This window comes from Octopus sinensis, linkage group LG21, assembly GCF_006345805.1.
Source record: "Octopus sinensis linkage group LG21, ASM634580v1, whole genome shotgun sequence".
Lineage (NCBI taxonomy): Eukaryota > Metazoa > Mollusca > Cephalopoda > Octopoda > Octopodidae > Octopus > Octopus sinensis.
Window position 1 is genome coordinate 3,498,474 of NC_043017.1, and position 19,312 is coordinate 3,517,785.

At 39.7% G+C, this 19,312-nt stretch overlaps 1 protein-coding gene across 1 annotated transcript in view; it reads left to right on the forward strand.

Annotated features, from left to right (window-relative positions):
* The first annotated feature begins 181 nt into the window (after window positions 1-181).
* The window catches only part of LOC115222905 (guanine nucleotide-binding protein-like 1), a 92,439-nt gene continuing 73,308 nt past the window's right edge, over window positions 182-19,312 (forward strand). Inside the window, exons 1-2 of the mRNA XM_029793292.2 lie at window positions 182-437; window positions 9,506-9,620. Coding sequence (XP_029649152.1) covers window positions 356-437; window positions 9,506-9,620 — 197 coding nt within the window. The 5' untranslated portion in view covers window positions 182-355. The remainder of the gene's footprint in view (window positions 438-9,505; window positions 9,621-19,312) is intronic.

Genomic DNA, 19,312 nt, shown 5'->3' on the forward strand with positions numbered 1-19,312 from the left:
TTGAAATATACATTATTATAATTAAGATTATAATTAAAAAAATAATTATATAGAAGACAGTTGTTTATTTAAAACATTCAAGCAACAATTAAAAATATTATTTAAATAAAAAATTTGTTTCTGAACTACACACAACAGCTAATATAGTATAATATATATACATATATACACATATGTATATATGTGTGTGTATATATCCTTCTTCCGACTTAATTTCCCGTCTGCTCGTTGTTTCTGGCGGTGAATTTTTTTTTTTTTCTAATAGTATGTTATCAACTTGTTGAAGTGTGTAAATCCATTGACACCGATTTTTGGTCGAGCCAAAGAAGGAACCGAACCAGATCTGAGAGTAATTATGCCTCGTAAGAAACCGTTCAGCGTTAAACAGAAGAAGAAACAACTTCAAGATAAAAGAGAACGACAGAGAAGCCAGACAGGTAAATAAAAAACACCTATAGAATAATAATTAAAAAAAAGAAAAACCCCCAGACTAGCATTAATGTCTAACCACATGATGATTTCTGCCAAAAGACACCAGGATTCCTATTTAAGGAATTAGGTTACAATCCGATCTATATAAACCCCGAATGTGTGACTGGTACCTTGTTTTAACGACGCCGGTAAGATGAAAAGCAGAGTTGACCCCCGGTGGCATTTGAACTCAAAACATAAATTGACGTTATGAACAGTGCGAGGCATTTTGTCCATCGATGTAAAGAATAATTAATCAGTCTCCCTAAGTAGTTTATTTGCTTGCAATCTGCTAGAAATACCAGCTAAATCTCCATCCCCCAAAGGAAGACCATAATATGCCTGCAAGTGTATCTCTCTACGTGTAGTCGCTCTGGACCTCTCTAGAAATAATAGCCAAGTCTCTCCCGAACCATAGACCGTATTTTCTTAAACACTAATTACATCTTGTATGATGTATACAAGATGTAATTATATCTTGTATAATGTAATCGTAACTGTATTATTTCTGAATTAAAAAAAAATACACGATTGTCATGGCGGGAATATCTTTGGTTTTAGGTCGACTTAGGGTTAAACAAGGAAGACTTGTACATGTTTGCTTTCGACCTGCTAGAAGTCGTTGCTAAACCTTCCTCAAATCACACTCTACTGTCTTTAAAAAGGAACAACAGACGAAACTAGGCGGTGATGTGCTTAGTCGACCTGCTAAGAATAGCAGCCAATATCTCCCTCATATATCCTATTATTTTATAAGCCAAATGTTTTGAACAATGGATTCTTAGATTTACGGTGTCTTAGTAAAGAAGACAGGATAGACACACCTGGAACGGTTTTCCACCTTACATCTATTGTATATCGAAGTTGACTTGGGGCTATGCAGCTACCAAGAGACAATTTCTCGCTTATGTACACAACACGAAAATCTATTTCTTACGGAGACGACCATTATAATGAAAGTAGTTGCCTTCTAAGAACCGACAAGTCGAAATTCTTTATCGCCATACAACCATAATAGCAGCCAAATCTACTTCAAATCACACCTAATTGTCAGGATAGAAAGACATCGGAGGAAAGACAGGGAATAACCTGGCAGAAAGTGCACTTTGCCAAAGAAATAGAAAGTACAATCTCTTCTGATGTAGCCTTGATTATGAGTTTGATAAATCAAAACAGACCCAAGAATAAACAGACAAAAACATAACACGAGATACAGATTTTATCATCATTTTTTTTTTACATGTAACTTTTACTGTGCTGGCAAGAATTGGATATCTCACTGGGCAACTTGTTGGATTCCTTCAACATTTTTTTTTTGCAGTAAATGTATCTTAGATTACATAATCAAATGTGCTTTTTTTTTTGAAGACAATGATCCATGGTTTGTGAGTGGTTTGGCTGCTATTTCTGGTACATGGGGAGACTATATAGAGGCTCACTTCTTTTGAGTGGGAGGTAGATATTTCTAATGAAATATACTACCTTGTCCTGTGTTTTCAGTTAATTTTGAAAATAATCCAGCATTGGTTATTGACAAAATAATGGCTGTGTTGTGATTGTTTGGCACTTTGGGTGAATGTCTTCTACTATAACCTCAGGCCGTCCAAATTCTTGCGAGTGGGTAGAGAAATGGTTTTCAGCCAGGGTCTAGATAAGATTTTCTTGTTAAAAATCATGTGCAATAAATTGTGTATACGTCTACAAAACTCAAAATATTTTGATTTTTCAAAAAATTCAATAACCACTGAGCAATGTATCCTCACTATTATGAGTAGTAATAATAATTTTTTTCCTGTTGATAGCTTGGGATTTCTCAAAAGCCTTGTACAGTCCCTCTGTTAATCAATGTTGTATTATGCTTGATGTTATATGAAGGCCCTGCTGGTCGGGACATATCATATGGATACCTCAAATGCTCCTCAACCGTCAGCTTCTCTTGGCAGAGTTGTCCTCAAGCACCAGACCACGCGGAGACCCCAAATTCTGTTTCTGTGACCAGCTCAACTCCACTCTCCTCCACTGCTCCATTGACCCAAATATCTGGGAGATATTCACCAAGGACTGTCCAAAGTGGTGGTGTGTCATCATCGACGGAACGAACCTGATGGAATATAACAGACGTCAAGAGGCAAAGATCAGATGCCGAAAAGGCAAAGAGTGACTCACACTTGTACCCTGACAACCCACCCTTGCAATAAATGCCTCTGGCTCTTTTATGTTGCTCTTGGACTGAACAACCACCTCAGGCACCAGCACCATTCACAGTCATGAAGATGGAATGGCTCAACCACTTGCTACAAATTAACGACTCAGATACTCGCTCACTGCAGATTAAAGACTCAAATATGGGCAAGTGTCTTCTACTATAGCCTCGGGCCAACCAGTGCCTTGTAAGTGGATTTGGTAGATGGAAACTGAAAGAAGCCCGTCCTATATATATATATGTGTGTGTGTGTTTTTGTCCACCCAGCATTGCTTGACAACCGATGCTGGTGTGTTTACGTCCCCGTCACTTAGCGGTTCGGCAAAAGAGGCTGATAGAATAAGTACGAGGCTTACAAAGATATATGAAGGTCTTCACATTCCTGCTTTTAAAATCGGTTTTGATGTTCCGTTTATCTTACATAAGCGGGATGCTACACTTTATCTCATGTAAGTGTTGGTGTGACTGTATGGTTAAGCAGGTCACTTCGCAACCATGTGGTTTTGGGTTCAGTCCCACTGTATGGTACCTTGGGGAAAATGTCTTTAATGACCTTGGGTTGACTCATGAGTGAAATTTGTCATCAGAAACTGGACAGGATGTTTGTTAATGTGTTTTTGATGTCTACTTTTCCGTGTTTCGCGTGGGTCAGATGGAATTTGTTGAGGTAGATTTTCTGTTGCCAATCTTCGTCTGTTTCCAAGTGAGGTAATTCTTCCCTGTGACTTAGGAAGATTTGAAATCAAGGGCTCTGATGTATGACATGGACACTTATTTACAACTATCATGTGATGTCAAGGCAAGGAGACATCAGCTCACACACACACACACACATATGATGAGCTTCTTTCAGCTTATCATCATCATCATCATCGTTTAACGTCCGCTTTCCATGCTAGCATGGGTTGGACGATTTGACTGAGGGCTGGCAAACCAGATGGCTGCACCAGGCTCCAATCTTGATCTGGCAGAGTTTCTACAGCTGAATGCCCTTCAAACGCCAACCACTCCGAGAGTGTAGTGGACGCTTTTTACGTGCCATCTACAAAATTTCACAGACTCAGTGGTTACAGCTGGGCTGTCTTTAATCATAAATCTGTTTGACAAGGGTTGCTTCGGTTGCTGAATAGCTATAACAACAACAGACACATTGATTAATGTTGTCCTAGATACACTATGACGAAGACTTACTGGTTACAGCTGGACTGTCTTTAACCATAAACCTGCTTGATCATGTAAGGATTGGAAGCTGAACAGCTATAGTAACAACAGACACATTGATTAATATTGTCCTAGATACACTATGACGAAACTTTCTGGCTACAGCTGGACTCTCTCTAATCATAAATCTGCTTGACCAGGGTTGCTTTGGGATTTAAATAGCTACAGCAACAAAACACACATTGACTAGTGTTGTCCTAGATACACAATGACAGCCCAACTGTAACTATTAAATCTTTGTCATAGGTGCAGGAGCGGCTGTGTGGTAAGTAGCTTGCTTACCAACCACATGGTTCCGGGTTCAGTCCCACTGCATGGCACCTTGGGCAAGTGTCTTCTACTATAGCCTCGGGCCAACCAAAGCCTTGTGAGTGGATTTGGTAGACGGAAACTGAAAGAAGCCCAACGTATATTTGTATTTGTATATATATATGTGTGTGTGTATTTGTCCCACCAGCATCGCTTGACAACCGATGCTGGTGTGTTTATATCCCCGTCACTTAGCGGTTCGGCAAAAGAGACCAATAGAATATGTACTGGGCTTACAAAAGAATAAGTCCTGGGGTCGATTTGTTTGACTAAAGGCGGTGCTCCAGCATCGCTGCAGTCAAAGGACTGAAACAAGTAAAAGAGTAAAAGAATAGGGTGTTCTTTGTTGTTATGGTGGTAGGTCTCTTAGTTACCCTAACATTTTTCGATACGTTATCAGCGTGAGGTTGATCTTAGCACTGAGGGTTGACGAAATATTCAAAAATGTTGGAGAAATACTCATTAGTGGACAATATTTCTGTCGTTTGATGGTAGCATGCTGGCAGAAACATCAGCACGCCGGGCAAAATGCTTAGCGGTGTTTCGTCTGCCGTTACGTTCTGAGTTCAAATTCCGCCGAGGTTGACTTTGCCTTTCATCCTTTCGGGGTCGATTAAATAAGTACCAGTTACGTACTGGAGTCAATATAATCGACTTAATCCGTTTGTCCCCTCTATGTTTAGCCCCTTGTGGGTAGTAAAGAAATAAAGAAACGTTAGTACTCCGGGCAAAATTCTTAGCTGTATTTTGTCTGTCACTACGTTCTGAGTTCAAATTCCGCCGAGGTCAACGTTGCCTTTCATCCTTTTGGGGTCGATAAATTAAGTACCAGTTGCGTACTAGGGTCGATCTGATCGACTAGTCCCCTCCCCAAAAATTCGGGCTTTGTGCCTAGAGTAGAAAAGAATATTTCTGTAGTTTGGAAACTGGATTCTTTCAAATAGTTGTTATTGTTGTTGTTGATTAATCCCTGATTGGATCTGATTGAGCTGATCCATGACCAAAGCCATTCCTGCCATGACCATCTTGTTTTCCACTCAGGTGCAGGCATGACTGAGTGTTCAGCAAGCTCACTTTGGGTGGTGGGGCACGTGACTTGGAGTTCAGTTCCACTGCATGGCACCTGAGGCAAGTGCCTTGGGTCAGCCAATGCCTCGTGAGTGAAGTTGGTAAATGGAAACTGTGTGGAAGCCTGTTGTTTGTTTGTGTGTGTGTGTGTGTATTTGTCCTCTTACTACTTGACATCTGGTGTTTGTTTGTTTACGTTCCAGCGACTTAGCGGTCCAGCAAATGAAGCCAATAGAATAAGTAGCAGAATTAGAGAGTATAAGTACTGGGATTGTCTTTCTTCCAAGTGGTGCTCCAGCATGGCTACAGTCCATTGACTGAAACAAATAAGTGATATAAGTAAAGCTATTAATTCATTGAGGATGGTGTTTCTCCAATGTCATTTTAGATGCTAGGATGTAACGTAAGGGAGGTTTGGCCTCTATTTCTATTATGTTTGGTGACCGTCTAGAGAAATTTGTTATTCATAGTGAGTAGAGAGGTCCATTGAAGAAGATTTTGTGTGTGTGTGTTATGTATATACACACATATATAAACATAAATATATGTTGTTGAACTTCTCTCTTTTAACATCTCATATGCAAGATCTTTTCCCCGAGGAGGGAGGCTTGTCCCATCCTATGATGGAATCAGTCTACAAACATTACTATGGACTGCTGAGCCCCCTAGAAACAGCTGTTGGATTTGTAATTCTTTTCCTTCACCCCCTTAACCCTTTCGTTACTGTATTTATTTTGAGATGCTCTGTGTTTCTTTCAATTAATTTTAAATATAACAAAGAATTTAGTAAAATAACTTAGTTATCATTAAGCTAGTGTTTGGAACATAAATTGTGACTAAGGTTTGGTGGAAGATATTAATACAAAACTTATGAAAACAAGACATTTGTACTCAGAGCCAGAGCTGGTTTCAGCCAGGTTGGTAACGAAAGGGTTAATTCACTGTATTATATTGATCTGTCTAATTTACTTATCCCTACATTTACTTTTAAATATTCTGTTGTGTCTGGGGAGAGTCATTTTCTTTTTGTGCCTTATAATGTAACACACTCACTGGTAAAATATCCACTTATTCCTTATTTTCATTCTCCTAAAATTTTCGTTGCGTCTTTCAACCTTTTCAATAGTCTTGACTCTTGAAAAAGCTACACACCTTTCTTCCAAGCACTGCTGTAAACAGCAGAAGTGAGTTAGAATATCAAAACCTAGAGCAGCAGATGCAGAGCAGAGTTCAAGGTCAATCTGCGCCAGCTTCATCTCTGTTACTATAGCAACAGTTCAGATACTTATTGATCAGACCACGTATTAATCAAAGTATCATATATCCATTGAGGTCGATTTTACTAATGGGTTTCCTACAAGAGGCTCAACGAAGTGTTAGGTAACAGCCCGATTATGTAACTCTTGACCAGGGATCTCCAAGCGTTTTCGACCATTGACCCCCCTTTAGCCACTTTTCCTTCCGCATCGCCCCTTCCCCCTTAGCCACTCCTCCTTCTGCATTGACCATCCTCCTCATTTAAAATATCTTAATACCCTACCCTACCCTACCATATCTTAAATGCATACTAAGTACTGATGCTGGCAATTAAAATGTTAGCTAAAATATATATTATACTAGCAATATGATCCGGCAACGTTGCCGGGTCATAGTGCTAGTGCATGCATATACAGCTGCGTGCGTGCGCACATAGACGCAAGTACTGTCCAAATCTCCGACCAATCCCATACAGCTAGCTGGCATTCTATTGGTGTATCAAGTTTCGGGCATTTTGATTGGGTTTTGGATAGAAAATTCACAAAAACGTCACTTTTATTGATTTTTTAATGGCTTTGCGGGGTGACTGGGGAAATGTAAAGATGTGCACGACCACCCTTGGACGGATTTGAATGACCATAGAAAGTGCGAGCCCTCTAACTGAAAAACTGTGGATTTGTATAAAGGACACACACACACACACACAGACATTTTGCCGTTTATATATATAGAGATGACAAATTAAGAACTTCTGTTGAAGATGACACACTTTTTACATTTAAAACTACGTGTACGAGTTTAGAGTATTAAACTTTCAATTTTTATGAAATTGTTTTCATGGTTCGAAAATGTGCAAAACGCCTCATATTGCTGGAATATCTTTTATTGAGATTGACAACATCAGTGTGAGGAGTGGGCATGGCGGGCGCTGACTAAGTATTCCAATCAGTTCATCTGGGTGAGCTGCTCTTTTCGCAAACCGACCCCCATTCAACCCTTGGCTGTCATCGTATCATTTGTAATAATGCTATAAGTGGAATTCCAAAATAAGTGTATCACGGTAAATAGTGAGAGGGAAGAAGTGCCGTCCAATGCACCCCTTAAGAGACGGGTGTCCCTCTCTCTCTCATTAAACTAAACAAATCATTAGAAGAAACGCTGTATTATCTCCGGCTCAACCTAAATTCTAATCCACCTTAATTTCACTGAACTGCGTGAAGACGATCAAATATAGTCAAAGGGAGATAATCATATTTTGAAATTACCTCCCTTGGACTGTGCTTCTGAAAAGAAACTCCAAAAGTTTCAAGGTTTTTTTAATTATTTTTTTAAACACCATTTGTTACCCGATTCCGTTTGAAATTCAATGCTTTTTGTTTCAGTTTCTTTTTTCGATGCTTCGGCGGATTCCCATGACTTTGTGTCGCCGTCCAATTCCATTATTATGAACCTGAATTGGGAGTTTGAGTCATAGAGATTCTTTCATTAACTGATTACACAACCAGGGACTCCACCCCTATGAATGTGCGGCAAGACCCCCGCCCCCCCCCCCCAAAAAAAAACTACCCTTAAAAAAATACGAATCTGCAAACAAATTGGCAAAAATCGGCATTTCTAAGTTACAACTCCCCCACCCCAATTTCCTTCATTTTAAACTTTTTTTAACAATTTTTTTCCCAAAATATGCGAAAAATACGGAGATTATGATTCTGAAAATAAATTCCTAAAATATTTGTAAAATTCATTTTAAAGAATTTTTTTTTCTAAATATGCCGAAAAATATGGACAAAAATTTCAAAACATTTCTGTATTTACGGTTATGGTTTTAGGGTTTTAGGGTTTTAGGGTTAGGATTTTAGTGTTTTACAGTTAGGGTTGCAGTTTTAGGGTTAGTGTTGAGGAAAAAAGTCAAAATTGAAGAAGTTGTGTGGGAGAGGGAAAGAGGGGGGAAAATTTCACAATGCTGATTTTTGGCAAATTTCCTGAACCTCTGTATCCAAAAATGGGGATTTTGGGCTAAAAAAAAATTACAGAAATAAACAAATTTTGGAGAAAATGGAGTGGGGAATGGGCGGCAGTCTTTCCGAATGTGCTGCAGTTCCTCTCTTGATAGAGCCTGGTAATCCTGACTGTTGACCTTTGTGGATTCCTCCGTTCAGTGTCAATCTAAGAAGTACCATTGGCTCAGGTGAGCTCTTCCGCTATCTCTTTAAAATCTGCCATGCTGTAGTCTCATAATTTCATAATTCCTCCATATCCCTGGCAGTGGGGCAGAACGACTGCTGTACCTTACCAAAGGGAAACCCATAACTATGCATGGAATGGTCGTCACGCTGTGAGGTTTTACCGAAATACCTGCATACCTGTTGTTTCAGTTAATTTCAAAAATTACTGGAAGGAATTTAGTAAAATAACTTAGTCATTATTAAGCTGGTGTTCAGAACAGAGTCTGTTGAGGAAGATTTGACTACACCTCCATTAAACTAAAAACAGTTTAAGCTATCTTTTCGTGGACGAAGGTTTATGTTCCTATAACCTGTGTCAATTCTGTGACCCTTTAAAATGGAAGATAAGAGAGTAAATGTTCGGTACTTGATGCTTTGGGAACGAGACAAAAATTGCTGCAGCTCGGCTAGGATGTGTTACCCCACCCTCCATATTCACCAGATATTGCTCCTTCGGATTTCCACTTATTCAGGTCTCTGCAGAATAGTCTTAATGGTAAAAATTTCGATTCCTGGGATGAGGTAAAAAGATACCTTGATGAATCCTTTGCTATGAAACCACCTCAATTCTGGGAAGAAGGTGTTTTCGAGTTAATGGAAAGATGGAGACGAATTGTGCAACAAAATGGTTCATATTTGGTTGATTAAAAATGTAATGGCAAGTATTTATTGACCTTTTTCTTTCCTTTAAAAATCAGCAAGAACTTTCCAGACAACCCAATATTTATGGTGTCTTTTTTATTTCTTGCAGAGCGCAAGGGGAAATATTATAATTCAACATCTTCCGACTCGGAGCCACAAGCTCCACCTCGTGTGGCCAAGCTCAATGAGCAGCCAATCAAATCATCTGATATTAGATCTAACAGGTAAGTACATGTAACTCTTTGTCTTCCTGCTAATGACACATCTGTGCTGGCGACATATTAAAGGCACCTGGTACAATCTGTGGAGTGGTTGGCACTAGGAATGGCATCCAGCTGGAAAAGCCAAGATCAGGCAAATGACAACCGAATCTGTGATGTCGAGCAGAACATTGGCTATAATGATATTCTTGCTTCGGCAACTTAGCGCCAAATCTGTGAAATGTAATGGCAAATAGGTCAGTTTCAAGCCATTGATGTCCCGGTCACAAAAGCAAAGTTTGAAAGGAATAGTAGTCGTTTCCTTGGATTTCTAGATAATAGCAAATAGGAAATGGAAATTACTGACCAAAAACAGGTTCTGGGTTCAATCCCACTGCGTGGCACCTTGGCCAAGTGTCTTCTATAGCCTCAGGCCAACCAAAGCCTTGTGAGTGGATTTGGTAGATGGAAACTGAAAGAAGCCCATTGTATATATGTATATATATATATATATATATATATGTTTGTGTGTGTGTCCCCCCAACATCGCTTGACAACCGATGCTGGTGTGTTTACGTCCCTGTAACTTAGCGGTACGGCAAAAGAGACCAATAGAATAAGTACTAGGCTTACAAAGAATAAGTCCTGGGGTTGATTCACTCGACTAAAGGCGGTGCTCCAGCATGGCCACAGTCAAGTGACTGAAACAAGTAAAAGAGTAAAAGAGAATGTAATAGTTTTTATGCAGGGTTTCATTTCATAGGACATGGAAGTGTGTGTTTACTCTGAATGATGTTTACAAGACTCAAAAATTAATTTATGTTTATTTTATTGCCCCAAGATGGATAAAAGGCCAAGTTGATTTCAGCAGCACATCTACTGCTTTTTGTATAATTCACTTTCGATGTCTGACACTGACGAATAACGAGAAGGTCCGTATGGAAACCAACAGCTTCATAAAATATCTCACAGGACATGGCGCCGCATCATTTTGTGCCACAAAAACGATGGTGTTCAAACAGACCTTCTTGATGTGTGGCAGTGTTAGTGTCAATAAAAATGAATATACTAAAACCAGTTACATGTGTTTGCATTATATTTCGCCCCCTATTCGTGTTACTTTTCGGTAGAAGGTGACTAGACTCCCGGACAACCCTATACTCCGTTCACTGCTTTATCTTTAGCTCTATGTTGTGTCCTGAGAATGGGGCTATCAGCATAAAGAATGTTTAAGCTCAACTTTTGAATGTATTATGTTATTACTCCAAGAACTATAATGAAAGTGGAAAGTAGAACCCCTGTTGGTATATTTATGGCAGACATGTTAGCACGCCGGGCGAAATGCTTAGCGGTATTTCGTCTGCCGTTACGTTCTGAGTTCAAATTCCGCCGAGGTCGACTTTGCCTTTCATCCTTTCAGGGTCGATAAATTAAGTACCAGTTACGACTTAATGTAATCGACTTAATCCGTTTGTCTGTCCTTGTTTGTCCTCTGTGTTTAGCCCCTTGTGGGTAGTAAAAAAATAGATATTTCGTCTGCCTTTATGTTCTGAGTTCAAATTCTGCCGAGGTCGACTTTGCCTTTCAATCTTTCGGGGTCGATTAAATAAGTACCAGTTACGCACTGGGGTCGATATAATCGACTTAATCCGTTTGTCTGTCCTTGTTTGTCCCCTCTGTGTTTAGCCCCTTGTGGGTAGTAAAGAAATAGGTATATTTATGGTCCTTAAATTCCTGACTATATTGATTTTCGTTAGTTCCTACCTAACTAATTTTATGTAAGAACCTTTTTTTGAGTTCCTAACACAAAATTAGTATTAGTCGACACCAAAAGGATGAAAAGACGTGAATTCGCTTGTTGAAAAAAATTTCGTCGTGATGACTACAAATTATGAAATATAAGGAAGACAATCAATTTCTGAAAGTTACTTTGCAAAGAGTTACCTACCTTCTCCACAGTACTTATTATTTATATTCTAATATTTCACTTGAATTCCTTACCATTTATTAGACGTTGCCGTACGTTGGAATTTGTCGCAATATACATAAGGCATTATATTTCAGCATTTACCTGGACAAATTTATTGCAAACACGCGCTGCCAAATGTTTCGATGAATTGTGAAAATATTCGAGAATTTGAAGAACTAAGTAAATGAATAAACTTTATTATTCAATATTTTGTGTTTAATTTCGGTGAACTGGCAGAATCGTTAGCGAGCTGGACAAAATGCCTTGCTGTATTTCGTCCGTCTTCATGTTCTGAGTTCAAATTCCACCGAGGTCGACTTTACCTTTCATTCTTTCTTGAGTTGATAAATAAGTACCAGTTGAATACTGGGTCAATCTAATCGACTGACCCTCTCACCTCAAACTCACTGGCTTTGTGCTGAAATTTGAAACCATTATTAGTTTTGTGTTTGGAACACAACAAAAGATTATTGCATAAAATTATGATTGAAGATTTAAATTTTAACAAGCACTATGACCCGGCAACGCCAGGTCGCAGACACGCGAGTACTGTCCAAATCTCCTACCAATCACATACAGCTAGCTGGCATTCATTTGGCGTATCAAGTTTCGGGCATTTTGATTGGGTTTGGGATAGAAAATTCACAAAAATGTCACTTCTATTGATATTTTAATGGCTTTGCGGGGTGAGTGGGGAAATGTAAAGATGTGCACGACCACCCTTGGATGGTTTTGAATGACCATAGAAAGTGCGTGCCCTCTAACTGAAAAATTGTGGATTTGTATAAAGGACACACACACACACACAGACAGACATTTTGCCGTTTATATATATAGAGGTATAAAAATTTCAAAACATGGAGTCTTTGTATCATAGAACTGGCTGAGGGCCCCAGGGGTATTGCTATCTGAAGGTTAAGTGATGAACCTCATTGTTTAATCTGGTCTTCTTATGGGAAGGCTGACATCCCCACCACTGCCACCTTTCGTTTTGCATGTCATAGGTTTGCCAAAGAAATGAAGCGTTTTCATGGATATGAGCAAACGATGTGGATGGATGATTTGTGTTTGGTGGGAAAGCGATGGGTATTGTTGGAGGATTGGGTTGATTGAGATCTCAGGACACAGAATCTCCCAGATGACAGAGCAGAAGACTTAGAAAAGGGATTATATGACATGTGGTCAGTCCTGTCCTGTCCATCCTTTCTTTATATCTGTCCTGTGTTTTGCCACCCATTTCGGTTCGTCTGCAAACAATACCAGTAGCATATATATAGCCTGGCGTGCTAACGTTTCTGCCAGCTCGCCGCCTTCTTTCAGTTTCCATCTACCAAATCCACTCACAAGGCTTTCGCTTGGCCTGAGACTACAGTAGAAGACACTTGCCCAAGGTGCCACGCAGTGGGACTGAACCCAGAACCATGTGGTCAGAAAGCAAGTTTCGTACTATACATTAACATCCGTGTTTCCCCACATGACATGCAAACTTGACCAGATTTAATTTGTGAACTTTGTTGAGAAAGAAATAGATTAAGATTCATTCAATTCATTTATATTTTTTTATGCCCTTGACGCAAAGGGATCAATTCATATTCCCACTTGTTCTGGAAAAATGACACCTCATTCATTGGTTTTTGTGTGAGAAAGATGTGTACTACTACCTCAGAGATCATCATCATCATCATCATCATTTAGCATCTGCTTTCCATGCTAGCATGGGTTGGACGGTTCAACTGGGGTCTGTGAAGCCAGAAGGCTGCATCAGGCTCTGTCTGATCTGGCAGTCTTTCTACGGCTGGATGCCCTTGCTAACGCCAACCACTCCGTGAGTGTAGTGGGTGCTTTTTATGTGGCACCCGCACAGGTGCCAGACAGAGCTGGCAGACGGCCACGAACGGATGGTGCTTTTTACGATATGTGTGCAAAGTATATACTTGGCCGGTTTATGAATGCCAAGCCAAACGGCTGAACCACTTCCACATGTACTGTCTGAGAACCTGTTGAGAATCACCTGACAAGACAAGGTCACAGACGTGGAGGTCTGGTCCACCAAGGTGTTTGGTTTTGAAGCGAGCGATGGATTATGTCTGTCATCCGCGAACAGAGTAGACCATGCTAAGTTATTAACCCATCCTGCGCTTCATAGTTCGATAAAAATAGAAGAAAAGAAGACGAAATACTCAAGGACCAGGTGTTAATGTTAAACTGGGAGGGGTATAGCTATTTACTACTCAATAGGTTTTGTTGCACACAAGGCACAAAGTGCTGTATTGACTTCATATAAAAATCTATTTGTATTGATTGTCATGTCTACAACTTAATCAATAAAAACCAGCAAACTAGATTATATCACATCTCCATACTTTCTTTTCTTCCACTTAAAATTGTTGTTTAGCCCCAGGTAGGTCAGTCCTGACCTGACTGAGTAGATTTACACTCTTTTTAGTGTAGATCTGCTCAATTGAGTTGGGGTTGACCTGTCTGGTGTTAAACAAGGACTCTAGAATTTATTTCTACATCTGCTGTTCAATCTGTCGGTCTCTTTTTGCAGAGTTGTTAAGTAATAGGGCCATAAACAAACCAGCACTGGTTGTCAAGCAGCAGTGGGGGCCAAACACAAAGATACATATATACTTGCGTATATACATACATGCAAAATACATACATGAATACGTACGTATGTATATACATACATATGTACTAAAACAAGACTTACAAATCTACACATATACATACATAAGTATGTGCATGCACACACTCACACACGCAAACAAAAGTACCCTGTTGTTGATGTTGAAACCCTAATGAAGGAACCTTAGATCTAGGGTAAAAGCCGGGTCTTTCTCTACTGGCAAGAAATCTTGAAATAAAACTGAACAATGGGAGAGAGAGAGAGAGAGAGGAAGGGAGGGAGAGAGAGACACACACACACACACAGCCCTCCTATTTATTGAAGGGGGCACAAACACTTTCATGCACATATATATACACACACAGTGGAACTTCTGCCTACCAAATTCAGTCACAAGGCATTGGTCAGCTCAATATTGTAGTACAAGACACATGGTCAAGGTGTCGCACACTGGGACTGAACCCAAAGCCACGTGGTTGTAAAGGGAGACTCTTATTGTCCCCTTTAAGTTTCTCTCTTAAAAGAAAGGCTTTATCTTATTATTTATCTTTATACTTGTTTCACTCATTTGATTGTGGCCATGCTGGAGCGCTGTATTGAAAAGTTTTAAATTGAATCAGTTGACCCTAGTACTTCTTTTTTTTTTTTTTCTGCCTGGTACATATTCTGTCGGTCTCTTTTGCCAAACTGCTAAGTTATGGGGATGTAAACACTCCAATGCTGGTTGCCAAGTTGTGGTGGGGGACAAATGCAGACACACACACACACACATACATGATGGTCTTCTTTCAGTTTCTGCCTACCACTCTGCTGGGTGGTTGGTGTTAGGAAGGGCATCCAGCCGTGAAAACCCTGCCAAAACAGACACAGAAGACTGGTGCTGGTCCCTGCCTGGTCAGCTCCTGTCAAACTGTCCAACCCAAGCCAGCATGCAAGGCACACGTTAAACGACGAAGATGTTGATACACACACGCACGCACATAAATATCTCACCATCATTATCATTTAATGTCCACTTTTCAGTGCTTGCTTGGGTCGGCCTGAATTTGTTGAGGGAGGCTTTTTTTATGGCATCAAACCCTACCTCTTTCCTAACAAGGCAACATTTTCCCATAGTTAGACATGTTTTTCATGAAAGACCAGAAAACAAACAGCCCCTCTTGTATGACAGTGATGCTCATTTACAACCATCAGGTGATGTCGAGACAACAGTTATACATGTACACAATGTCCAATGTATGTTAACCTATGATACAGATTACATAATTTAACCCTTTAGCACTCAAACTAGCCATATCCGGCCTGAATATTTTACCTGTTCCATGTTCCATGAATATTTTACCTGTTCCATGTTCCATGAATATTTTACCTGTTCCATGTCATGTTCCATGAATATTTTACCTGTTCCATGTACAAACTGGCCAGATCAGTCCTCTCACATCCACCCAACAATGTCATTTTAAAAATAAATAATCTCATCATTGAAATCTCAAAGCTACAAGATAATACACAATTAATTCAGAATGATGTGAAGGAATAAGCTTTACGTTTGACAGAGCAACCCAAATGCTAAAGGACTCAGCCCCAATTTCTTCTGGTCAACTATGTATAAAAACTTATCAACACTTAACCACAAAACTGACTGCACGAAACTGTGGCATGGCTCTATCGACCTCTATTTATATATAGCTGTTGTTCATGTGCAACATAAGTACACACACACACACACACACACACACACATGTATGTATATATAAATTTTAATTGTTGTCAGCGTGTAACAGATGTCACCATTGAATTTCATGCATGAGTCTTATTTATTGATGGAAACGAAGAAACACGTATATATTGGGAAACATTACTTTCCAAATGACAATTATAATGTAAATTTTGTTGCCTGGACCTACTGCAAACAGAACAGTTGTTGTGAGATGTCAATATTTTATTTAATTTAAGCACACACCATCTGTAACATATGGCTGGCTCTAATAGACTGTCTCTGACCTACAAGTTCTCTATTCTCTTCTGGTTCTAGTTATTCTACCATTGAAATTTTTTTTCCAGGTGGTGTTGTTACAGTTGATTTTGTTGTTGTTTAATCTCTGATCAGTCTAAATAAATTCCAGGATTGACCACTTCTTTACATTACATTCATCATCATCATCATCATCGTTTAACGTCCGCTTTCCATGCTAGCATGGGTTGGACGATTTTGACTGAGGGCTGGTGAACCAGACGGCTGCACCAGGCTCCAATCTTGATCTGGCAGAGTTTCTACAGCTGGATGGCCTTCCTAACGCCAACCACTCCGAGAGTGTAAAATATTTGGGCTCGTCGGGTATATATAGGTATAATACACCGAAAACTTACCTTGTGCATTCTTCTTTATTGGAGATGGTTGGCTGCTATTTCTACCAAGTCAAGATCTCATAGAGGTTCTTCAATGGCTTGTGTTATTTGTAGTGATTGTTGTTGTTGTTTTTATTGTTGTGTAGTCCTGGAGAGGTCTGATTGTATAAATCTAGTAGTTCATCATTGTTGACAGAGTCCTTGTTTAACCCCAGGTTAGACCCGATGTAGTTGGCCTATGATTTTTAATCATAGGCATTTCAACTGTGATCATCATTCTTTTTATTCAAACACTAGCACTATGACCTGGCAACATAGCCTAGTGGTTAGAGCAGCGGACTCGTGGTCGAGGAATTGTGGGTTCGAACCTCAGACCGGGCGATGTATGTGTTTATGAGCAAAACACCTAAGCTCCACGCGGCTCTGGCAGAAGGTAATAGCAAAACTTCTGCTGACTCTTTCGCCACAACTTTCTCTCACTCTTTCCTCCTGCATCTTGCGGCTCACCTGCGACAGACCAGCGTCCCGTCCAGGTGGGGAACCTATACACCAAGGAAACCGGGAAACCGGCCCTTATGAGCCAGGCATGGCTGCAGAAGGAACAAACAACAATTATTATTATTATTATTATTATTATTATTATTAAAAGTGATGAATTAGTAGAATCATCAGAGTGTCGGAGGAAATACCTTGTGGTATTTCTTCCAATTCTTTATGTTTTAAGCTCAAATCCCACCTAAATCAGCTTTGCTTTTCAATTCTCTAGGGTTAGTGAAATGAAGCACCAATCAATTACTGGAGGCGCTTTAATTGACTATGTCCCTCCTCTTCCAAACTTTTATTAAGGGGCAACGGCTTGACAGAGTCATCAGAGCATTGAACAAAATGCCTTGTCATATTTAGTTGCGTCACTGTATGTTTTGAGTTCAAATCTTGCTGATGTCGACTTTGCCTTACATCCTTCTGGAGTTGATGATAAAATAAAGGGCCATTCAAAGACCGGGGTTGATAGTTTATTAATAAAAAAAATTGGCTGTCGATAAGAAAGTACCAAACTAATTATTCCAGCATTTGTTAGTTGATTAAGTATAACACTCTTTACTCTTTTACTGGTTTCAGTCATTTGACTGCAGCCATGCTGGAGCACCACCTTTAGTTGAGCAACTCGACCCCGGGACTTATTCTTTGTAAGCCCAGTACTTATTCTATCGGTCTCTTTTGCCGAACCGCTAAGTGATGGGGACGTAAACACACCAACATCGGTTGTCAAGCAATGCTAGGGGGACAAACACAGACACACAAACATATACACACACATACATATATATATATATATACATATATACGACAGGCTTCTTTCAGTTTCCGTCTACCAAATCCACTCACAAGGCATTGGTCAGCCCGAGGCTATAGTAGAAGACACTTGCCCAAGATGCCACGCAGTGGGATTGAATCCAGAACCATGTAGTTGGTAAGCAAGCTACTTACCACACAGCCACTCCTGCGCCTATTTTTACCTATTTTTACAAGTTATTTTTACCTTCTTTTTTTTCTGTGGAAAAAAAAAGAGAAAAAAACCATCAAAAGCAGGAAAAAAAAAATCAAAGCATAAAATGCACCACCCACATGTCTGAGGAAAGCCAAGATTAATTTTCCTGTGTGTGTGTGTGTAGGGTGATGTGGGGGTGGATGTTACCTGATTCATTTATGTAATTAAAAGGTTTTACTGAAGTTAAATTCTGATATTGTTTGTTCATTTCAGTGAGCGAATCTTGGTGTGTCACCGAGGCATTAAGACGATCAGGTTACAGTGACATCAAATCAATTGATTTAATCATTTATTCGTGTCTTTGTCATAGACGTTTCGCTCCAGGTCAGTTCCTGATCCAGTAGACCAATCAATAAACGAGTTCCACCTGTGACCACCGCTCCTGTTTTTAGATACAGTGTTCTAACAATCATCTACACCCCAGTGAACGATGGTCAATCATTTTCTATCTGTGGACCCTTTTGATTACTATTTTATTCTGGTGGACCCCTTAAGCCAGAGTTCCACCTGTGACCATAGTTCCTGTTTTTAGATACAGTGTTCTAACAATCATCTACACCCCAGTGAACGATGGTCAATCATTTTCTATCTGTGGACCCTTTTGATTACTATTTTATTCTGGTGGACCCCTTAAGCCAGAGTTCCACCTGTGACCATAGTTCCTGTTTTTAGATACAGTGTTTTAACAATTATCTACACCCCAGTGAACGATGGTCAATCATTTTCTATCTGTGGACCCTTTTGATTACTATTTTATTCTGGTGGACCCCTTAAGCCAGAGTTCCACCTGTGACCATAGTTCCTGTTTTTAGATATAGTGTTTTAACAATCATCTACACCCCAGTGAACGATGGTCAATCATTTTCTATCTGTGGACCCTTTTGATTACTATTTTATTCTGGTGGACCCCTTAAGCCAGAGTTCCACCTGTGACCATAGTTCCTGTTTTTAGATATAGTGTTTTAACAATCATCTACACCCCAGTGAACGATGGTCAATCATTTTCTATCTGTGGACCCCTTTCATTACTATTTTATTCTGGTGGACCCCTAAAGCCAGAGTTCCACCTGTGACCATAGTTCCTGTTTTTGGATACAGTGTTCTAACAATTACCTACACCCCAGTGAACGATGGTCAATCATTTTCTATCTGTGGACCCTTAAAGCCATTTGATGTTTAAAAACTAGTGTTATAGGCTGCTTCTTTCAAAATCCCTA